Source organism: Trachemys scripta, chromosome 3 (assembly GCF_013100865.1).
Source record: "Trachemys scripta elegans isolate TJP31775 chromosome 3, CAS_Tse_1.0, whole genome shotgun sequence".
NCBI classification, from domain to species: domain Eukaryota; kingdom Metazoa; phylum Chordata; order Testudines; family Emydidae; genus Trachemys; species Trachemys scripta.
In genome coordinates, this window is record NC_048300.1 from 35719664 (window position 1) to 35740530 (window position 20867).

General features: G+C 41.6%; 1 protein-coding gene across 4 annotated transcripts in view; it reads right to left on the minus strand.

Annotated features, from left to right (window-relative positions):
• Positions 1 to 16576: 16576 nt before the first annotated feature.
• The window catches only part of PPM1B (protein phosphatase, Mg2+/Mn2+ dependent 1B), a 116335-nt gene continuing 112044 nt past the window's right edge, over positions 16577 to 20867 (minus strand). For 3 of the 4 annotated variants that reach the window (XM_034764431.1, XM_034764432.1, XM_034764430.1), the window contains one exon: positions 19491 to 20577. In XM_034764431.1, coding sequence (XP_034620322.1) covers positions 20272 to 20577 — 306 coding nt within the window. In that variant the 3' untranslated portion in view covers positions 19491 to 20271. Of the gene's footprint in view, positions 18442 to 19490; positions 20578 to 20867 lie in introns of those variants that run through there. The other variant, XM_034764433.1, reaches the window with a different exon arrangement.

The following is a 20867-nucleotide window of genomic DNA, read 5'->3' on the forward strand; positions in this document are numbered from 1 at the left end:
CTGGTTTGAGGCCCAGAATATAAAGTGCTTCCATTTGGCTAGGTAGGTCGCGCTGGTGGAGGGCTTTCTGCTATCCATCAGGACTTGCTGAACTTGCACCGAGCATGCTTGTTCCTCCGCATTCAACCAGGCAGCAGCCATGCCATCAGGGACACTTGGTTCAGGTGCAGCAGACAGCCCTGGTTCTGTGAGAATAAGTCTGGCCAGAGAAGCTCTAATGGGATCACTATCGAAAACTCTAACAGCGTGCCAAAACAGTGTTCACGTGGCCACACCTGAGCTATCAGGATTACCTTCACCCTGTCCCGCTTGATCTTCAAGAGGACCTTGTGAACCAGTGGTACCGGCGGGAAGATGTATAGTAGTGTCTCCGTCCACGGAAGTAAGAAGGTATCAGATAGGGAACCTCTGGAGACCCCGTGGATTGAGCAGAACTGCTGACACTTTCTGTTCTGCTTGGACACAAACAGGTCCCCTTGGGGAGTCCCCCACCTCTGCAAGATCATGCTGACCACCTCTGGGTGGAGTGACCACTCAGGGTGAGACAAGGAGAACCTACTGAGGAGATCTGCCAGTACATTCCTGGCCCCTGGGAGGTGCGAAGCCATAAGATGAATGGTATACTGTACACAGAAGTCCCATAACCGGGGAGTCTCTTGGCACAGGGCTGACGAGCAAGCTCTGCTTTGCCTATTGATGTAGAACATCACGGCAGTATTGTCCATCAGGATTTGAACCACTCTGCCCATCAGGCAGGGAAGAAACTCCTAGCAAGCCAAGCATATGGCCTTGAGTTCCCTGACATTTATATGGAGGGAATGATCTTTCTATGACCAGAGACCTTGGGTACTGAGGTCGTCGAGGTGGGCTACCCACCCCAGATCCGAAGCACCAGAGACCAACGTTACCGATGGAGATGGGATCACAAAGGGAATTCCTTCCTGGCTTGGGGGACAGACCCTCTATTGGTGCTGGAATGACAGGATGTGTGATGGGACTGTGACCACCGGGTCCAAATTGTGCCTGCTGGGAGCGTAAACTCATGCCAGCTACGTCTGCAGGGGTCCGAGGCGTAGATGCGCACGACAGCCCACGTGAGTACATGCTGCCATATGGCCCAGCAGCTTGAGGCATACCTGGTTGGTCGGGAGGAGATGGGCTCTGATATGCGTGATGAGGTCCGATGTGGCTCAGAACCAGGACTCTGGCAGCAAGGCCCTGGCATGGGTCGAATCGAGTACTGCTCCTATGAACTCTATCCACTGAACAGGGTTCAGAATTGATTTCTGCTAGTTTATAAGCAGGCCCAGGATCCCCACAGGTGGCCTGCATCAGATTGAGACTGCTTAGAACCTAGACTTGTGCTCTGCCTCTGACAAGCTAGTCATCGAGGTATGGGTAGATCTGCACCCCTCAACGTCTCAGGTAAGTGGCCTCTAGTGCCATATGCTTTGTGAAGACCCTCGGAGCAGATGAAAGGCCAAAGGGCAGTGCCGTGAATTTGTAATGGCTTTGGCCCACTACAAAATTGGAGGAATCTCCTATGTCTGTGGAAAATAGAAATATGGAAATAGGTGTCCTTTAAGTCAAGGGCAGCAGACCAATATCCTGGATCCAGTGAAGGGATGATGGGGGCCAAGGAGACCACGTGGAACTTCAACTTGAGATATTTGTTGAGGCGAATCAGCAGGTGTTGCTGGGGAGATATAACTATAACATATCAGACTCTATGGGTAAATTTAAGGACTCCCTGCCACAAAAACTCAGACAGAAGTTTGTGTCCATCCTGGAGGAGGGCAAAACAATGATCAGAACCTCTCTACAGATGGTGTTGAATGTTGCTGATTTGGCAGCCAGATAGATGGCCTCTGCTGTGTCCATGAGACCTAGCTCGTGGCTGCAATCCTCCGGGCTGTCCCAAGAATTGCAGCAGTCTATCCAGGACCTTCCATTCAAGGGCAATGCTCTATAACAGACTATTGGCCTGAAAGATTCCCATGCCGTACTTCGCTCCTTGCGCCTGTACACGCCTCAGGCCTCCAGAAAATGTTCCTGGCCACTTCCACTGCCTAGATTCTCCGCGTCACAGCTCCTACAAGGGAGTCAGAGGTAATCCCTAGAAGGGAACAGGGCCCTTGGTGGAGAAGCTGCCCCTTGCCACTCCAGAGAGGGCAGGTGGCCCAGCACAAGTTCTTTGCTTGCCACCCATTTCTTGTCCTTGACCAGCACCAGGTAGTGCCCTTGCTGTTTCCTATGCTGCTTTCTTGGCACCGGTGAAGGCGAATGGTGCTGGGGTAAGCCTGGTGCCAGTGGAGCACTCCGTACTGACACAGACGTGCTCAGTGCAGAGAGAGAATGGAATGGTTCCGAGGCTAGTCTAAGAGCCACCTCCATCAAGAGAGCTTTCACAAGGATGTCCCTGGCCTTTTGAGTTCTTGGCCTGAAGTTCTTACAAATTCTTTAACATGCATCTCCCTCAGACACTTCAGACAGTTTCCATGGGAGTCTCTGACCGTCATAGGCTTGTGACAAGCAGAACACAGTTTGAAGCCCAGGGAGAGGGGCATGCCTGTCCCTGGGACAACGTCCCTCAGGGGACCACTATCTTACTCTATCTCAGCTAACTCTAACACTATGAATAACTATATACAAGAATCAAATTCCAGCAACCATAATGGGCAGTAAGAAGGAATTGAGAGGGCACAGGGCTGGCGGTGCCTCAAATACTGGCGCAAGAGCAGGGAACTCCAGGGGGGCACCAGAGCCGACCCTACGGATTCCACTAAGGTAAAAATCTCTGGCAGCCGTGCACATGGGTGCGCACACACCTAATATAGAATGAACATGAGCAAGCACTCTTAAGAGGAATGCAGCTTTCTGAAACGGGGGACAGAGGACAGGAAGCAAGAGACTCAAATGGAGGCCCCATTAAAGCTGCTGAAACTGTGTTCAGATTCCATAAGGGGACTGGGTCTTGGGCTGGAGGATGCAGGCGGAGATGTTCTTTCAGAAATCTCATCAGCATGGCATTGGAGAAAACCGATTTTCCTTCGATATGCGGATGAAACCCTGATATCACTGCCAAATGCACGCTTAAAGATCTGAGTGCTAAGCCAGATTCCTGAAGGTGTAGCAAGTACTCCAAGATGTCCTGGATGGAAGTCTCCACTGGAGAGGTCCCCCAGCCAAGGACCACATGGAAAACTTCACCCAGTAGGCTGTTCCAGTGGAAGGCTTCCTACTGTTAAATAGCATCTGTTGGACACCCTCTGAGCAATGCTCTTCCTCCTCATTCAGTCATGCTGTAGCCATGCTGTAAGTGCAGGGAACCGATTGCCAGATGCAGGGTGCAGCTGCGGTCCTGTGTGAGGAGCTCGGGAAGGGGAGGAAGCGGCATGGGAGGCTGAACTGAGAGTGAGGAGGTCTGAGAACAGCACTGCCTCGGCCACGAGGTGGGGGGTGGGGAAGATCAGAATCAGCCTGGCTCAATCCGCCTTAAGCTTGGCGACAACATGGGGAACGATCAGGATAGGAGGGAATGCGTACCGCGGAGTCGACAGCCACTTGCAGTGGAAAGCGCTGGAGAGAGTGCCTGGGCTGAGACCCTCCCAAGAGCACAAATAGACACTTCCTGTTTTCCCTCATCACAAAGAGGTTGATCACAGGGATCCCCCATGTTGCAAAAAACATCCAAGGGATCTCTGCCCTTAGGGCCTATTCATGGCTTGGGAAGAAAACTCTGATGAGATGACTGTGAGACAGTTCTGGACCCATGGTAAAGTGGACAGCTATTGGGGTCATGGCCTCTTTGATGCAGAACTGCCAAAGGTTGATCACCTCCAGGTAGTGGTCTGGATTGAGCTCCTCCTTGTTTGTTCACTTAGTACATGATGTGGTATTGTTGGTGAGTATGTGAACCACTGAATGTCTGTTGTGCCTTCCAGGTCCATACCATGCATTGTGGATAGCTCAAAGGTCCAGCATGTTGATGTGGAGTGAGGCTTTCCATTCCGACCATAAGCCCTGCCACCTCAACAAGTCCAGATGGCTTCCCAACCCAGAAGGGATGTGTTGGTGACCAGTGACTTGGTCAGAGAGGGCTATGCGATGAATACTCCTTGGCATACATTGCATGGGAATTCCCACCAGTGCAAGGACTCCAGGATTGATGGAAGAAGGCAAACCAACCTGTCTAGAGAATGCAGGGCAGGGCAGTAAACCATTCTGAGCCACATCTGAAGAGGGTGAAGATGCAATCAGGTGAGTTGGACCACTGGGTGCAAGTGGACAACAGGCTCAATACACATAGATTTTTGTGGACTCTTGTGATTGCAAATTGAGGCACAGCTGTCAAATTGCCTGGAAGCAATCAGTCGGCAGGAACACTATCGACTTCGTGGAATCTAACAGGGCCCCAATGAACTCTAATTGCTGAGTGGAAGGCAAGGTCGACTTCACAGTGTTTAGGATGAGTCCCAAGTGGTTGAGTTTGGGAAAGCCGACAGGTGCAGAGGAGCACGTGGTTCAGACAGAGATAACCCTTAGGAGAGGATCTATTAATGGAGATTCTCTATGTCCTAGTAAGGAGGAGAAGATGGAAGATGATAAAATACAGGTACAATCTGATGAGAAACAGTCAAAGGAAAGCAACAAAGAGTGCATCTGACGAAGTGGGTATTCATCCACGAAAGCTTATGCTCCAATATGTCTGTTAGTCTATAAGGTGCCAGATCCAGACTAACACGGCTACCCCTCTGATACCAATCAAATGAAAAAAAGTCCTATTCAATTACATCATGTAATGGCAGACAGCTAAAAAGTGACAAGTTTTTAAAGTGCTTATCAATGCTAAAAGTCTAAATAATAAGATGGGTGAACTAGAGTGCCTCATTTTAAATGAGGATATTGATATAATATTGATATTGATATAGGTATCACAGAAACTTGGTGGAATGAGGATAATCAATGGGACACAGTAATACCAGGATACAAAATGTATCAGGACAGAACAGGTCATGGTGGTGGGGAAGTGGCACTATATGTGAAAGAAAGCATAGAATCAAATGAACCAAAAATCTTAAAGGAACCAAACTGTAACATAAAATCTCTATGGATAGTAACTTAATGCTCTAATAATAAGAATATAGCAGTAGGGATATATTACTGACCGCCTGACCAGGATGGTGATAGTGACTGTGAAATGCTCAGGGAGATTAGAGAGGCTATTAAAATGAAAAACTCAATAATATGGAATTTCAACTACCATCATACTGACTGGGTACCACCACCATGTCACCTCAGGACACGATGCAGTGATAAAGTTTCTTGACACCTTTAATTACTGCTTCTTGGAGCAGCTAGTCCTGGAACCCACAAGAGGAGAGGCAATTCTTGAAGTGGAGCACAGGATCTGGTCCAAGAGGTGAATATAATTGGACTGCTTGGTAATAGTGACCATAATATAAATTTAACATCCCTGTGGTGGGGAAAACCCCACAGCAGCCCAAAACTGTTGCATTTAATTTCAGAAATAGGAACTACACAAAAATGAGGAGGTTAGTTAAACGGAAATTAAAACGTACAGTGCCAAAAGTGGAATCCCTGCAAGCTGCATGTAAACTTTTCAAAGACATAATAACAGAAGCTCAACTTAAATGTATACCCCAAATTAAAAAAGCAGAGAACCAAAAAAGTGCCACCGTGGCTAAACAACAAAGTAAAGAAGCAGTGACAGGCAAAAAGGCAAGTGGAGGTTAAATCCTAGTGAGGAAAATAGAAAGGAGCATAAACTCTGGCAAATGAAGTGTAAAAATTGTAATTAGGAAGGCCAAAAAAGAATTTGAAGAACAGCTAGTCAAAGACTCAAAAAGTAAATACATCAGAAGCAGGAAGCCTGCTAAACAACCAGTGAGGCCACTGGACAATCGAGATGCTAAAGGAGTACTTAAGGATGATAAGGCCATTGTGGAGAAACTAAATGAATTCTTTGCATTGGTCTTCATGGCTGAGGATGTGAGGGACATTCCCAAACCTGAGCCATTCTTTTTAGGTGACAAATCTGAGGAACTGACTCAGATTGAGGTGTCAGAGGTGATTTTGGAACAAATTGATAAACTAAATAGTAGTAAATCACCAGGACCAGATGGTAATCACCCAAGAGTTCTGCAGGAACTCAAACGTGAAATTGCGGAACTACTAACTGTAGTCTGTAACCTATCATTTACATCAGCTTCTGTACCAAATGACTGGAGGATAGCTGATGTGACACCAATTTTTTAAAAGTGCTCCAGAGGTTGGCAATTACAGGCCAGTAAGCCTGAGTTCAGTACCGGGCAAACTGGTTGAAATTATAGTAAAGAACAAAATTGTCAGACACACAGATGAACACAATTTGTTGGAAAATAGTCATCATGGTTTTTGTAAAGGGAAATCATGCCTCACCAATCTACTAGATTTCTTTGAGAGGGTCAGCAAGCAGGTGGACAAGGGGGATCCAGTGGATATAGTGTCCTTAGATTTTCAGAAAGCCTTTGATAAGGTCCCTCACCAAAGGCTCTTAAGCAAAGTAAGTTGTCATGGGATAAGAAAGTCCTCTCATGGATTGGTAACTGGTTAAAAGATAGGAAAGAAACAGTTTTCAGAATGGAGAGAGGTAAATAATGGTCTCCCCCCAGGGGTCTGTTCTGGGACCAGTCCTATTCAACATATTCATAAATGATCTGCAAAAAGGGGTAAAGAGTGAGGTGACCCAAAATTGGCAGAAGATACAAAATTATTCAAGTTAAAGTCCCAGGCAGACTGCGAAGAACTACAAAAGGATCTCTCAAAATTGGATGACTGGGCAACAAAATGGCAGATGAAATTCAATGTTGATAAATGCAAAGTAATGCACATTGGAAAACATAATCCCAACTATACATCTAAAATGATGGGGTCTAAATTAGCGGTTACCACTCAAGAAAGAGATCTTGGAGTCATTGTGGATAGTTCTCTGAAAACATCCACTTAATGTGCAGTGGTGGTCAAAAGTGAACAGAATGTTGGGAATCATTAAAAAAGGGATAGATAATAAGACAGAAAATATCATATTGTCTCTATATAAATACATGGTATGCCCACATCTTGAATACTGAGTGCAGATGTGGTCGCCTCATCTCAAAAAAGAAATATTGGAATTGGAAAAGGTTCAGAAAAGGGCAACAAAAATTATTAGATGATGGAATGTCTTCAGTATGAGGCAAATTAATAAGAAGGGGACTTTTCAGCTTGGAAAAGAGACTACTAAGGGGGATATGATTGAAGTCACATCAATCATGATTTTAAAGAAGGAAGTGTTACTTACTCCTTCTCATAACACAAGAACTAGGGGTCACCAAATGAAATTAATAAGCAGCAGGTTTAAAACAAACAAAGGAAGTATTTCTTCACATAATGCAGTTAACCTGTGGAACTCCTTGCCAGAGGATGTTGTGAAGGCCAAGACTAACAGAGTTGCAAAAAGAACTAGATAAATTCATGGAGGATAGGTCCCTCAATGGCTATTAGCAGAGGTGGTGTCCCTAGCCTCTGTTTGCCAGAAGCTGGGAATGGGCGACAGGAGATGGATCACTTGATGATTACTTGTTCTGTTCATTCCCTCTGGGGCACCTGGAATTGGCCTCTGTCGGAAAACAGGATACTCGGCTAGATGGCTCTTTGGTCTGACCCAGTATGGCCATTCTTATGTTCTTATGAGTAAACTTGGCATGGTGTCGATATAGGTGACAACCTTCTCTCTGGAGATGCCCTTCAGCAACCAATCGTTGACATGGGGAAGATATGGATCCCCTGCCTCCTGAGGTACACCATGACCACTGCCACGCATTTGGTGAAAAGTCGGGCGGGGGGGGGAGCAAGGGGGGAGAGAAGAGAGGCCAAATTGGAGAATCACATTGTGAAAGTGGCGGTCTCTTACCATGAAGTGAAGAAACTTCCTGTGACTTTGTAGAATGTACATGGAAGTAAGCGTCATGAAGGTTCAGAGCAGTGAACCAGTCATTCTGAGATGAAGCAGGGAGGACAGCTGATAAGACTGATCATGTGGAGCCTCATGTATTCGATGCATTTGCTGAGTCCGTGGAGGTCAAGGATGGGCCTCATCCTGCCCTTGGATTTTTGTATCAGGAAATACTGGGAGTAGAAGCCACTATCTCAGTGTTCACTCAGAACCTCCTTCATCACTCCCAATGCACCAGAGAGCTGACCTGCTTGAAGAGTAGTGTCTCGTGAGAGGGGTCTCTGAAGAGGGACAGAGATGGGAGTGGGGAAGGGGCATTGGGCATAACCCAATTTGACAGTGTGTAGGACCCAGCTGTGGGACACAATAGAGACTCAGGCATTGTAAAAACAGGCTAGCCTGTCCCCAAAGGAATGGGGAGGGGAGGGAGAACAACAAGTGGAACAGTGCTCTGGATTACCGAGTCAAAATGGGTGCTTAGCAGGTGCCAAAGGAAAGTCCACAGCACAGCCAGGCCAGGCCACAAACTTGAATGCTTCCTCTTGTGAGACCTCTCTCTCTCCTTGGGGTAGTCTTGCTGTCTCGGGGAAGGAATGCACCAAAAGGTGTTGCGGCCTGTATGGCTGTTTTTGCTGTGCCCCGTAGTAGAGTGTAGCTTTCAAATCATTAAAGGAATGCAAGGTTTCATCAGTCTTGTCCGAAAACAAGGTTTGGCCATCGAACAGCATGTCATCAATTGCTTGCTGGACATCCAGTGTGATTCCTGAGTTCTGGAGCCAGGAAGCTGCCCTTATAGTAATTGCTGATTCGTGATCCTCATCTGGAGTCAAGAGGAGGTATACATCTTCCTGCCCAAAAAGTCCAAACACTTTGAGTCTCTGTCCTTGGGGGAGGACTTGAACCTGACCTGCTGGATTCAGTTGTTCACTCCCAGGACCACCAGGGAGTTTGGGGCTGGATGGAAATAAAACCCCTGATATCCCTGTACAGGTACAAAATAGCGCTTCTCCAAGTGGTTGACCACTGACACATCCCAAGGAGCCATCACAGGCTCAAGGAGCACCTCATTAATTAGAAGGGAAACTCTTCAAGGAGAGAGGGCTGGAGAATGTCTACAAGTTTATGGGTATTCTCCTGCAGAAATTTCACCTGAATATCAAGAGACAAGGCCACCCAACATACAAGGTCCTGGTACACCTTGAAGTCCTCTGGGATAGAAGAGGAGGATGAACCAGGCAACACCACATCGTCCTGGGATGAAGACAAAGCTGTTGGCTGGGCCAAAGGCAGAGCCTGCTCCTGAGGCAGCATCTCTGGACAGGAAAACTCCAGCAGCTCCATAGGAAAGGAAATCGCAGGTGTCTGGACTTGCATCTGATCCGCAGCCACCAATACCACATGAGCAGGTGATCATGCTTTTGACTTGGATGATGAGCAAAACCTCTGGGAGCAAGGAGCTTCCCAATGAGACCAAGGGGGCCACTGGTATGGGTAAGGCAGTGGTGGCCAATAGGTGTCATGCCAGGGACCTCCATCCCGGCCTTGGGATGCATGCCAATCCTGGTAGCCATACCGGTGGCCTTTGGACCTCTTCCAGTGAAGTGGAGTGGGAGGATGAGGATCACGACTCTGAAGCTGAGGTGTCTTGGGACCTCAGAGACATGGGAGGAGTGACTGCAGACAGAGCCAACTGGTGATCCGACTCATTTGTGGGCCCAGAACAAGGTCACAATCGGTGCTCTTGAGGTAGTCAGCACCAGGGGTGCCAAAATTCTGGTGCCACTGTACTGGAGCCTCCGCATACCTAAACGTTGAGGGTAGCAACAACCTCCACTGAACCATCGGTGGTGTCGATTGCATCAGTGCCAAGGGAGGGCCTAGCACCGAAGAACCTTGTACTGTCCCCAGTTCTGTGTCCATACCAACCCCTGGGAGGGGTGCTGCCTAGTGCAGTGCCAAAGGGCCATCGCAGTTGCCAGTCTTGCAAAGTCTTGGACCAGCAGCGAAGATGGAACTGAAAGGCAGAGTAGAGGTCTGCTGCAACATGGTATGCTGACATCACAGATACTGTCGGTACCAGACTCGATGGATGCCCGGAAGCCAAAACCAGAGTCAACAGTACAGAGTGTCTGCCCTTCCTAGCCTGTACCGAGGAAGGGTCAGAGGCGCCCGTGTGTTGGAGCCAGCACCAAAGTTGCCCTGGGACCTGGAGCACTCACTATCAGTCTTATGTGACCTCTTCTTTGGCACTGATAACGGAGAACAATTCCTGTACCTCTTTGGAGAAGGTCCCATCCGGAAATGGGAGGCAGCAACACTTTCAGACCCCGAGAGGTTATCTGCGGCCCAAGGAAGGCCTGGGTACTGGGTCATGCCTCACGGCCAGCTCAGAAAGATGCTACTTAAGGCAAAAGTCCCATGCCACCTGAGCCCTCTTTCTGAACAACCTACAGATCTAACAGCACTCTTTAAGGTGGGCTTCGCCAAGGCACAGCAGGCACTGTGTGTGTGTGGAGTCACTGTTGGGAATTGTCACACCTCACAAAGGGCAAGGCTTGAACCTTGGAGAAGGTATCATCGGGGAGCACCTCTGCTACTACTATACTATATCCTGTAACTTTTACTCTAATACTATTAACTATGTACAATAAAACTAGGCTCAGGACGTAAATTGTGAGGTTGTGAAGCAACAACCATACAGGGCTCCAACTACAGCAGATGTGTGGTTAGAAGGAACTGAGTGGAGGTTGTGGCGGTCCCACCTCATATAGCCAGGGGAGGGGCTACAGGCATGAGTGCTGCCCCTCTACGGGCACTGCTAGGAAAAAGTCTCCATCTCTGGCTTGCGGAGCACATACATGTCTATATCTACTCTAAGAAGAATGTGGCTTGTGGTAGTAATGTGGCTATGATTCCCCTTTGGTCCATCTTGAGAAGCAGCACTTGACAGTGATTAACTTAAAAAAAAAAATCAGTGTTTACCTACCATTACCACACAAGTGTAGATACTGCAGTTACTTCCCTCTAATAATTTGAGTAGGAAATAAATAATTGCAGTATCTCAGATACCAGCATAACTTGGTAAATGTTTATTATTATTTTTAGATAGGCACCGCTCTACCTCCATACAATAAACATAAGAACGGCCAGATTGGGTCACACCAAAGGTTCATCTAGCCCAGTATCCTGTTTTCCAACAGTGGCCAATGCCAGATGCCCCCGAGGGAATGAACAGAATACGTAATCAAGTGATCCATCTCCTGTCGCCCATTCCCAGCTTTTGGCAAACAGAGGCTAGGGACACCATCCCTGTCCATCCTGGCTAGTAGCCATTGATGGACCTATCCTCCATGAATTTATCCAGTTCTTTTTTGAACCCTGTTATAGTCTTGGCCTTCACATTGTCTGGCAAAGAGTTACACAGGTTAACTGTGTGTGAAAAAACACTTCCTTTTGTTTTACACCTGCTGCATATTAACTAGGTGACCCCTCGTTCATGTGTTATGAGTAAACAACACTGCCTTATTTACTTTCTCCACACCAATCATGATTTTATAGACCTCAATCATATCCCCCCTTAGTTGTCTTTTCCAAGTTGAAAAGTCCCAGTCTTATTAATCTCTCCTCATACGGAAGCCATTCCATACCCCTAATTGTTTTAATTGCCCCTTTCTGAGCCTTTTCCAATTTCAATATATCTTTTTTAAGATGGGGCAATATCTGCACGCAGTATTCAAGATGTGGACGTAGCAGGGATTTATATAGAGGCAATATGATATTTTCTGTCTTATCTATCCCTTTCTTAATGATTCCCAACATTCTATTAGCTTTTTTGACTGCCGCTGCACACCAGGCTAAACTTTTAATCAAGCATGATGTCCCCTACTAATAACAGAGGGCAGTTTCAGGCAAACACCTGCCCAGAGGCTGGGTTGGAGGTAGTTTGTTTTGAGGGATTGTCCTTTTTTTGTTTAAAATACTGCATTGTAATTATGTCCGCATGTTTGTAGATGGATAACAGAACTCATTTTAGAAATAATGACACAAGTTGAGTTTTTTATATCTAGTTTTGTTGTTGGCACTTTCATTCTTCATGTCATTTCAGTCCAGGACGACCTGAAACCTAAGAAGGAAATGTAGGACTTGTAAAGTTGATTCATTTTCTGTCTGTTAAAACTTCAAAGTTCTCTCCCATTTTCTGTTTTTAAATGAACAAATGTAAAACTAAAATTTGGAGTACATTTCCCATTAACTAAATAGTAAATGTCACAGTTTAAAGTGGACATAACAAGCTCTTTCAAAAGCATTACCTGTGGCTGAATCCACAATCCACACGGATCCAAAATTCCCATTGACTTCGTTATGAATTTTTCATTACTGGAATTGCAGGATTTGACCTTTGAGGATCCAACATATTTTTCTTACTTCATACTGTGACTGGGGCTATTGGCATGAGAGGGCTTTCAATTGAAGTTTTCCCCTCAAAAGTCACTTCATGCATGGTGTCCACAAGAAGTTAGCCAACTGGCAAGGCGGGGCAGCATTTAGAGTATTGATGATTTAAATACTTTGAGTGTTTATTTTCTTCCTCCCTTCATATGCTGCTTTTCTTATATTGTGAGCTCCACAGCACAGGGACTCTTTGTATGCATCAATATGGACAGATCAGAGCATGATGTTATTGCAATACAATAACAGCAATAACCACAAATTCTTCAAAATTTAGCAATAGTGTTTGTGTCAAGATTCCTGATAACCAACGTTACCACAAAGTTAATATGCACTTTGGCCCAATCCTGCAAAGGCTGATGCATGCTTAAGCACATGAGTAGCTCCACTAAAGTCAAGAGAAGTACTTGTACACTTAAATGTAAACATATAGTAAGCCTTTCCAGGAATAGGGCCACAGTGTAGCAACATTTGCATTAGTTTTTTATTGTTTTATTCCGTATTTCATTTTATACGCTTAACCGAGATACCTGATTATTTTATTTTCATAGTTAAATCAAAACTATCAGATCCAGACAATACACTCTCCAATGCACTTCATGACAAGCTATCTGAAAACATTCACATATGAAGCAAGCAAAATGAGTTGTACTTCTTTAGTATGAACACAAATTTCTTAGGTGGGAAAGACACTTCGCCACACCAGAATACTATGAACAATTCTCTTCATCCTTGTCTCAGGATATTTCCATTATAGTATTGTTAGAAGAATATAATAAAAACCAGATTTGTTAGTTAGCTGCCCATGGCAGTTATAGATTGAATAAATGAACAAATTAGTGATTAGAGTAAGCAATGTCAGACCTCCAGCTTTTTTTCACATGGAAGTCAAAGATGAGCATGTTTTCCAACTACTATAACACTATTAAAAGAAAACCAAGTTATTTTGAGATCACCACCACTTTAGCAGCATGTTCACTTACAGAATAAGTCTGGGTATGCTGAAGTGTGATAAATAGGCTGTAAAGCAATTTAAAAAATAGTGATTAATCGCACGATAAAAAAATTAATCTCGATTAATAACACAATTGTGCTATTAAACAATAGAATACCATTTATTTAAATATTTTTGGATGTTTTCTACATTTTCAAATATATTGATTTCAATTACAACATAGAATACAAAGTGTACAGTGCTCACTTTATATTTTTGATTACGAATATTTGTACTGTAAAAAACAAAATAGTATTTTCCAATTCACCTAATACAAATACTGTAGTGCAATCTCTTTATCATAAAATACAAATACTGTAGTGCAATCTCTTTATCATAAAATACAAATACTGTAGTGCAATCTCTTTATCATAAAAGTTGAACTTACAAATGTAGAATTATGTACCAAAAAAATACTGCATTCAAAAACAAAACAATGTACAACTTTAGAGCCTACAAGTCCACTCAGTCCTACTTCAGCCAATCGCTCAGACAAACAAGTTTGGTTACAATTTGCAGGAGATAATCCTTCCCGCTTCTTGTTTAAAATGTCACCTGAAAGTGAGAACAGGCGTTCGCATGGGACTGTTGTAGCTGGTTTTGCAAGACATTTATGTGCCAGATGCGCTAACAATTCAGATATCCCTTCATGCTTCAAACCATTCCAGAGGACATGCATCCATGCTGATGGGTTCTGCTCGATAACGATCCAAAGTAGAGTGGATCGATGCATGTTCATTTTCATCATCTGAGTCAGATGCCAAAGAAGGTTGATTTTCTTTTGTGGTGGTTTGGGTTCTGTAGTTTATGCATCGGAGTTGCTCCTTTTAATTCTTCTGAAAGCATGCTCCACACCTCATCCCTGATTTTGGATGGCACTTCAGATTCTTAAACTTTGGGTTGAGTGCTATAGCTATCTTTAGAAATCTCAAATTGATACCTTCTTTGCATTTTGTCAAATCTGCAGTGAAAGTATTCCTAAAACAAACATGTGCTGGGTCATCATCCAAGACTGCTATATGACAGAATGCGGGAAAAGCAGAATGCGGGGAAAACAGAACAGGAGACATACAATTCTCTCCCAAGGAGTTCGGTCAGAAATTTAATTAATGCTTTTTTTTTTTGAAATGAGCATGGAAGCATGTCCTCTGGAACGGTGGCCGAAGCATGAAGGGGCATACAAATATTTAGCATATCTGGCACACAAATACCTTGCTACGTCCGCTACAAAAGTGCCATGTGACCGCCTGTTCTCACTGTTGGATGACATTGTAAATAAGAAGTAGGCAGCATTGTAAACAATGTAAATGTTAACAGACTTGTTTGTCTTAGAGATTGGCTGAACAAGAAGTAGGACCGAGGGAACTTGTAGTCTCTAAAGTTTCACATTGTTTTGTTTTTGAGTGCAGTTATGTAACAAAAAAAATCTACATTTATAAATTGGACTTTCATGATAAAGAGATCATACTACAGTACTTGTATGAGATGAATTGAAAAATACTATTTCGTTTATCATTTTTACAGTGCAAATATTTGTAATAAAAAACCAATATAAAGTGAGCACTGTACAAAACTTTGTATTCTGTGTGGTAATAGAAATTAATATATTTGAAAATGTAGAAATACATCCAAAAATGTTTAATAAATTTCAATGGGTAGTCTACTGTTTAACAGTGGGATTAATTGCGATCACATTTTTGAGTTAACCGCATGAGTTAACTGCGATTATTCGACAGCCCTGGTGATAAAACATATCTGGTGTCCACGTCACAGTCAGAGTTTAAGGCCAGAAAGGACCCCAGATCATCTAGTCTGCCACCAATCAGCAAGCACACACTAAACCCAACAACCAAAAGCAGATGAACTTATAATGGCATAATTCCTGAAAAAGCAGATGCCTAAACATCTGTATCTAAGGGAAAGAACGACCGATTTTACATTTGTGAGGTAATTGTATGGACTAAGGCTCTGTCCTGCAAAGACTTCTACACACACTTCACTTTACATAAACTGAGTAGTCCCATTGACTTCAATAAGGCTATTCACAGTACATTGTGAAGTATAAATATAAGTCACTGCAGAAACAGGGCCTATGAGAAGAAATGCAAGTTTTCCTACTGCACTATAAAGAGGAACTAAAATTGCTAGTTAATCAGGCGTTCAGGACAGAGATTGCATTCTACAAACAGATCTGACCAAAATAAAATAAAACAAAGCTTATAAAAGCAACTAAATGTTTTCTGGCCCAGTATCCGGGTCCTGCTAAGAGCCATTTATGAACATTATGGCTGCACTTTTTCCTGACTAAGTTCAGGGTTTGAAATTTATGTGAAATGCCTGTTTTAGAATCTCAACCTGGGAAACTGCTGGAAAGGATTAAGATCTCTTCTGAGAAAAATGGCCCTGATTTGTGTGACAGCCGGAAGATAAAATGGCTTCTGATTTGGACAACGATGAGATGCAGGTATCTGTATTCCAGACGAAAACTTCATCTATGGAATTACAACAGGCTTTGTATCTGAAATAACAAAATTGTCAACTTGTTATTCTCACCCTCTCCCACAACATTCTACTACAGTGTAAATATTTAATAGGGGCCAAAATTAATTATTATCTGTAACATCTTTATTAGAGAGTAACTGCTACCTAGTACTTCACCAGAAAGTATAAAGCCACTATTGGAAGTTGCAGATTTACCAAGATTGTCAAGCTGTTAAAATTGAGACAAACTGTCCAAGTGTATTTTTGCGGATGTAGCTAGGGATCGTCCATGAATTTATGGTTAAAATTCAAATCCTGATCACTTTTATTTTTTTAACTCCATCTGTAGTTCTTATCAGACTTGATTTCACACTTTCCAACCTCTAGAATAATGGATAAATTACAACTAAACTAAGGTGAAAGGTTGATGGCAGTTACAGGGCCAAATTCATCCCACTGTTTGGGACAGACGTGCCTATTCGGAGATTTTTGGTTTTGTATGTCACCAAAAGACCAAACCCTGAAGTCTTGGCATTGTCAATACACATATATAGGCAGCAAAAACAAAAATGAATATTTAAAATTTCACAAAAGCAAAGATAATCAAACTTTCTACCTTTTCAGCATAAATCCCTTCTGCACAAAATAGCAGTGTATCACACTGTTTTAGCAATCCTTTATTGAAGATAACAAGTTGGTTATGTTCACTGTATTGTATGAAACATCACAATATCATACTGGGAAGGTACTATCAGTACAGGGTTGGACCAGAGCGGACAGTCTGAACAATAAACCATTTTGCATTCTTCATTCCCAATCTTTTAACAACCCCAAAAACCCAGCAAAGGGACAAAAATCTGTTAACATCGTCATTTAGAACAATTTAACTTACAAGGCTAAAATCTAATGAATAAATAAAATATATTGTGGCAATAATCCTCTCTAGAACAAAAAACAAAACAAAACAAAAAAAATCAGATACACAATGAATCAAAATGATTGGGAAAGCTGCCCATAGGCACCAGTAAGTGAGTGTGTGTGTTTTTACAGACTCAGCATGGGGATAAAGTTACAGAAAAATAGCATGAATTCCATTTCACACAAAACCAGTTGATGACTGTCATTAGCTTAAACTACACACAAGGGCAATTACATCCTCGCTGAAACACAGTTTAAACAAATAGGAAAATGTTTACAAGGCATCCACAGCATGTAAAGCATGTACAGATGGATACATTCATTGTTTCCCCTCCCCAATAGCTTTTTTTTTTTTTTTTTTTTAGATAAATACTTTATTCTTCTCCGTTTTTAGCATCTACTGGACTCAATACATGCACGACTCAAAAGAATTCAGAAAAAAAATCAAAGTTATTGCAAAAATAGAATTAAACTAAGAATCTTCAAGTACCTTACATGACAGCCACTCTGTACCATGCCCATTGCTTATAAAATGAAAGGTCATTGAACCCATGAAAATATCTCTAATATTTTCTTAGATTTAAAATAGATAATTTTAACTGTATTTATAGTAATCTCAAAGTGATAAATTTGAGCTTTGAAAATAATGCAAACAATTAAAAATTATATCCATATTACACAAGACTTCTGTCTGTATCTGAAGCTGAAAAATTAGAGGAAACTATAGAAAACCACATGTAGAACAAAAATCACATTTTACATTATAATAAAGGCAAATTTTCAGCATTTTTAAAAAAACCTGCAGCAGTGAGTGAGATGTCAAATTAAGTTACATCTAACCATAAATTAATCAGTTTGGTTTTAAAACGTTTTTCTTCTAGCAAGAGTTTAAGGATGTGTTGTACACTTGCGTAAAATTCTTATTGGTTTTAGACGCCTAAAATCTTCTTCTATTATTGCCAAATACATTTATCATCAAGCAAACAGTAGGCAACGTATCACAATTTGGACACTGTAGGGAAACCTAACAGTCTGATAATACAGGTAAAACTGGGGTGGGGTGGGGGGTGGGGGGGGAGAGGAAATACAAATCCTATAGCATATTGCCCAACTGAAATTACTTCCAAGCCACAGAGCTGCGAAAGCCTTCCAACTTGGTAAAGTGAAATAAGTAACGTCTCATACAATTATTTGTACTCTTTCATGCTTATATGTTAAGTTTCGTTAAACCATAATGTATCTTCAGAGTACAACTACAATCCCATGCACCTCAGGTACATATATTGATTTGCTGAAAGAATCACTTTTTCCTTGGTTTTTAGGGCTAAAAGTTCAACAAAGATGGAGTCCGTATGCCTGAGGCTGGTAAAGATACTGTAATACAGGCAATGCTAAGAGTGGCAATATCAGAAAACACAAAAATAAACAAGTGATGGAAAACTCTAATATCTTTCTGCCCATTTCACAAAATGTTGGAAATCCACCAGAATTTTTCCCTTGTATTGAAGAAAACTGATTAAGTTTTTTCCCCCATTTTTTTCAGAATCAAAAGCATTTTAGTAGATTTGTAAGGCTACCATGGATCTTCTAGATCTCCAGCACCCTACAGGAAAAGAAGAGGAAAAATATTAATACTCACCAATACAAAAAACTACATCCATAATTAATTGAATTCTAACAACGTAATAAAGTGTAACACGAGGAAGTAAAAAATGAAAGGAATGGCCACGTTTTCTTTACTAATTTACACACATACACGAAATCACATTTTCCATATATATATATATATCTCTGTCCCCAGAATCTCTGGAATTCATCTCTGGAAGCAGCATGACTAACTGATTAAAAGTTTAGCTATGCTTTTCTCTTACAGAACATATTAATGCAATAAAAATAATGCACTGCAATGAATATAAATAAAAACCTAAACAAACCACCCAGTGTATTATTCCATCAATCCATCAGCTAATCACTACTTAAGAAAAAAAAAAATCTATAAAAATCTGTGAAATGCTAAGGAAGATTTCTGAACTCTTGAAAGATAATCCATATTTAGTAAGAGGCTCCCACAGGATCTTACTCACTAAGGTAGAGAACTTTTATTTATATCTTTGTTGGATGATAAAAGCTATAATTTTGTGCAAGTGCTTCAACAACTGCAACCAAAAATATAATAGGAACTGTGACAAAATACCTTTGTCACTGCTGACAATGGCATACTTTTGACAATGGCATTTCAGAAATAAACTACAGGCAGTTAGATTCACAGTAACATAGTAATACACTAATCTACTTGAATGTGTGTATGTGCATGTGTGTACACACAATGAAGAGGAATACAACACAAAATGTAGACTATAACCTAAAATACAACAGCATGTTTGCCTCATTTTTATTGTAGTGTTTAATTTAAAACTATGAAATACTGATAGAACACAGATTAGAGTTACGATAATAAAAACTCCCAGAATATTTGTAGGAATAGCTAGTTTAATAAACAGTGTCACGATCCTTGTTGTCTGTTGTTAACAGTAGCTAAAAGTATTTCCAAACCATGACTAGATAATTAGTATTTCAAATGAACTTCCAAAAAGCTTGAGGTAGCATAATATCAACAAAATTCCTTAAATAAAATCAATATGCATACAGATATTATTCCACATCATATTTTTTATTTGGATTTAAACAAATTTTTAGAGCTTCACACTAAGCACTCATTCTAAGTACATATTATTGTCTGATATACATTATGCTATAACCTATGGAATAGTGAAGGATACAGTTCTCTAGAAAATAAGTAAGATATTCACACTGAACAGAGGATACAGTCTAAATTGAAAGGACCATACATTGAGGGAAAAAAAGAGTGGCATAACAAATCCTAAAACAAGTGAATAATTATTTTTGTAACTATGATAATGTGAACTATATACTATTCAAACAAACATGCAATAGGTAGGATATTATGCTGTGAAATAATTCAATTCAGAAATGTGAACAAAAGGTGTATTTGATTAAGATGCCAATTAATATATGTAATGTAAAGTATTAAAATTCAGCCTTCACTAGGAATACGCTTACAACACAAAGAAAAACTTGCTTTTGCATCTGTCAAAAATTCCTATCACTGGTGTCACAGGGTTTTAAAAAAGTAAATCCTTAAGACTACCAACTACCAGTAATATAGATGTCCTGCTTCCTGCTACACAGAATATAAAATTTAATTACATTTTGTTTATTAATCCAAACTACAGTAAATAGTAACTTTTAAATTACTCAAAAAAGGATGACTTTTCATATAAAAAGTCTGTACATATAAATGTAGGTACAAACAAACTAACTTTCTAGAACTGATGCAACAATGTGCTGACATATGAATACATTAGAACAACTAGGTCAAGCTATCAAATCGGCTGTGTGCAACACAAAGACATTACACCTGTTTATCACTCATCTCATTTCTCCCTGAATCTTCATTAGAGCTCTGCATTTCAGCAAGATGATTCTCAGATTCTGTTTGCGTGTCTGCCACTGGGTCACTGGGTCCAGCAAGATTATCAGAAGTAGATGCTGTAGCTGGTTCAGCAGTGCACTCTTCTCCCTGTATTTTAGCTAGCCTGTAACTAGTCAGCATCTCCTCCAGAAGGTGGCGGTAGTTGCCCCTATGATTAATTCTCATTTGCCTGAGAGCTTCCACCAATTTCCCCTGTGTTCCACTTTCCTCGGGTTCGCCAGGGTCCTTTTTTTAAGATTCAAGACCCCAAAATCAGTAGTTAAACTAGGATATTTTAGAATGATACATATATTTTAAAATACATTATATAAAAAGTCATTTCTGATTGAGGAAAAGATCTGAGCTTTATGCCCTCCTATGCATATATAAAAATACCTCAAGTTAACAACATGCATCCTAAAATTAAGTTATTTGATTCATGTTTGTTTATTTTAGAATGGGCATTTAAGAAAATGCCTTGTATTTAAATTGTTTCTATTAAGACTTACAGTATTGACAAACATTTCAATCTACTT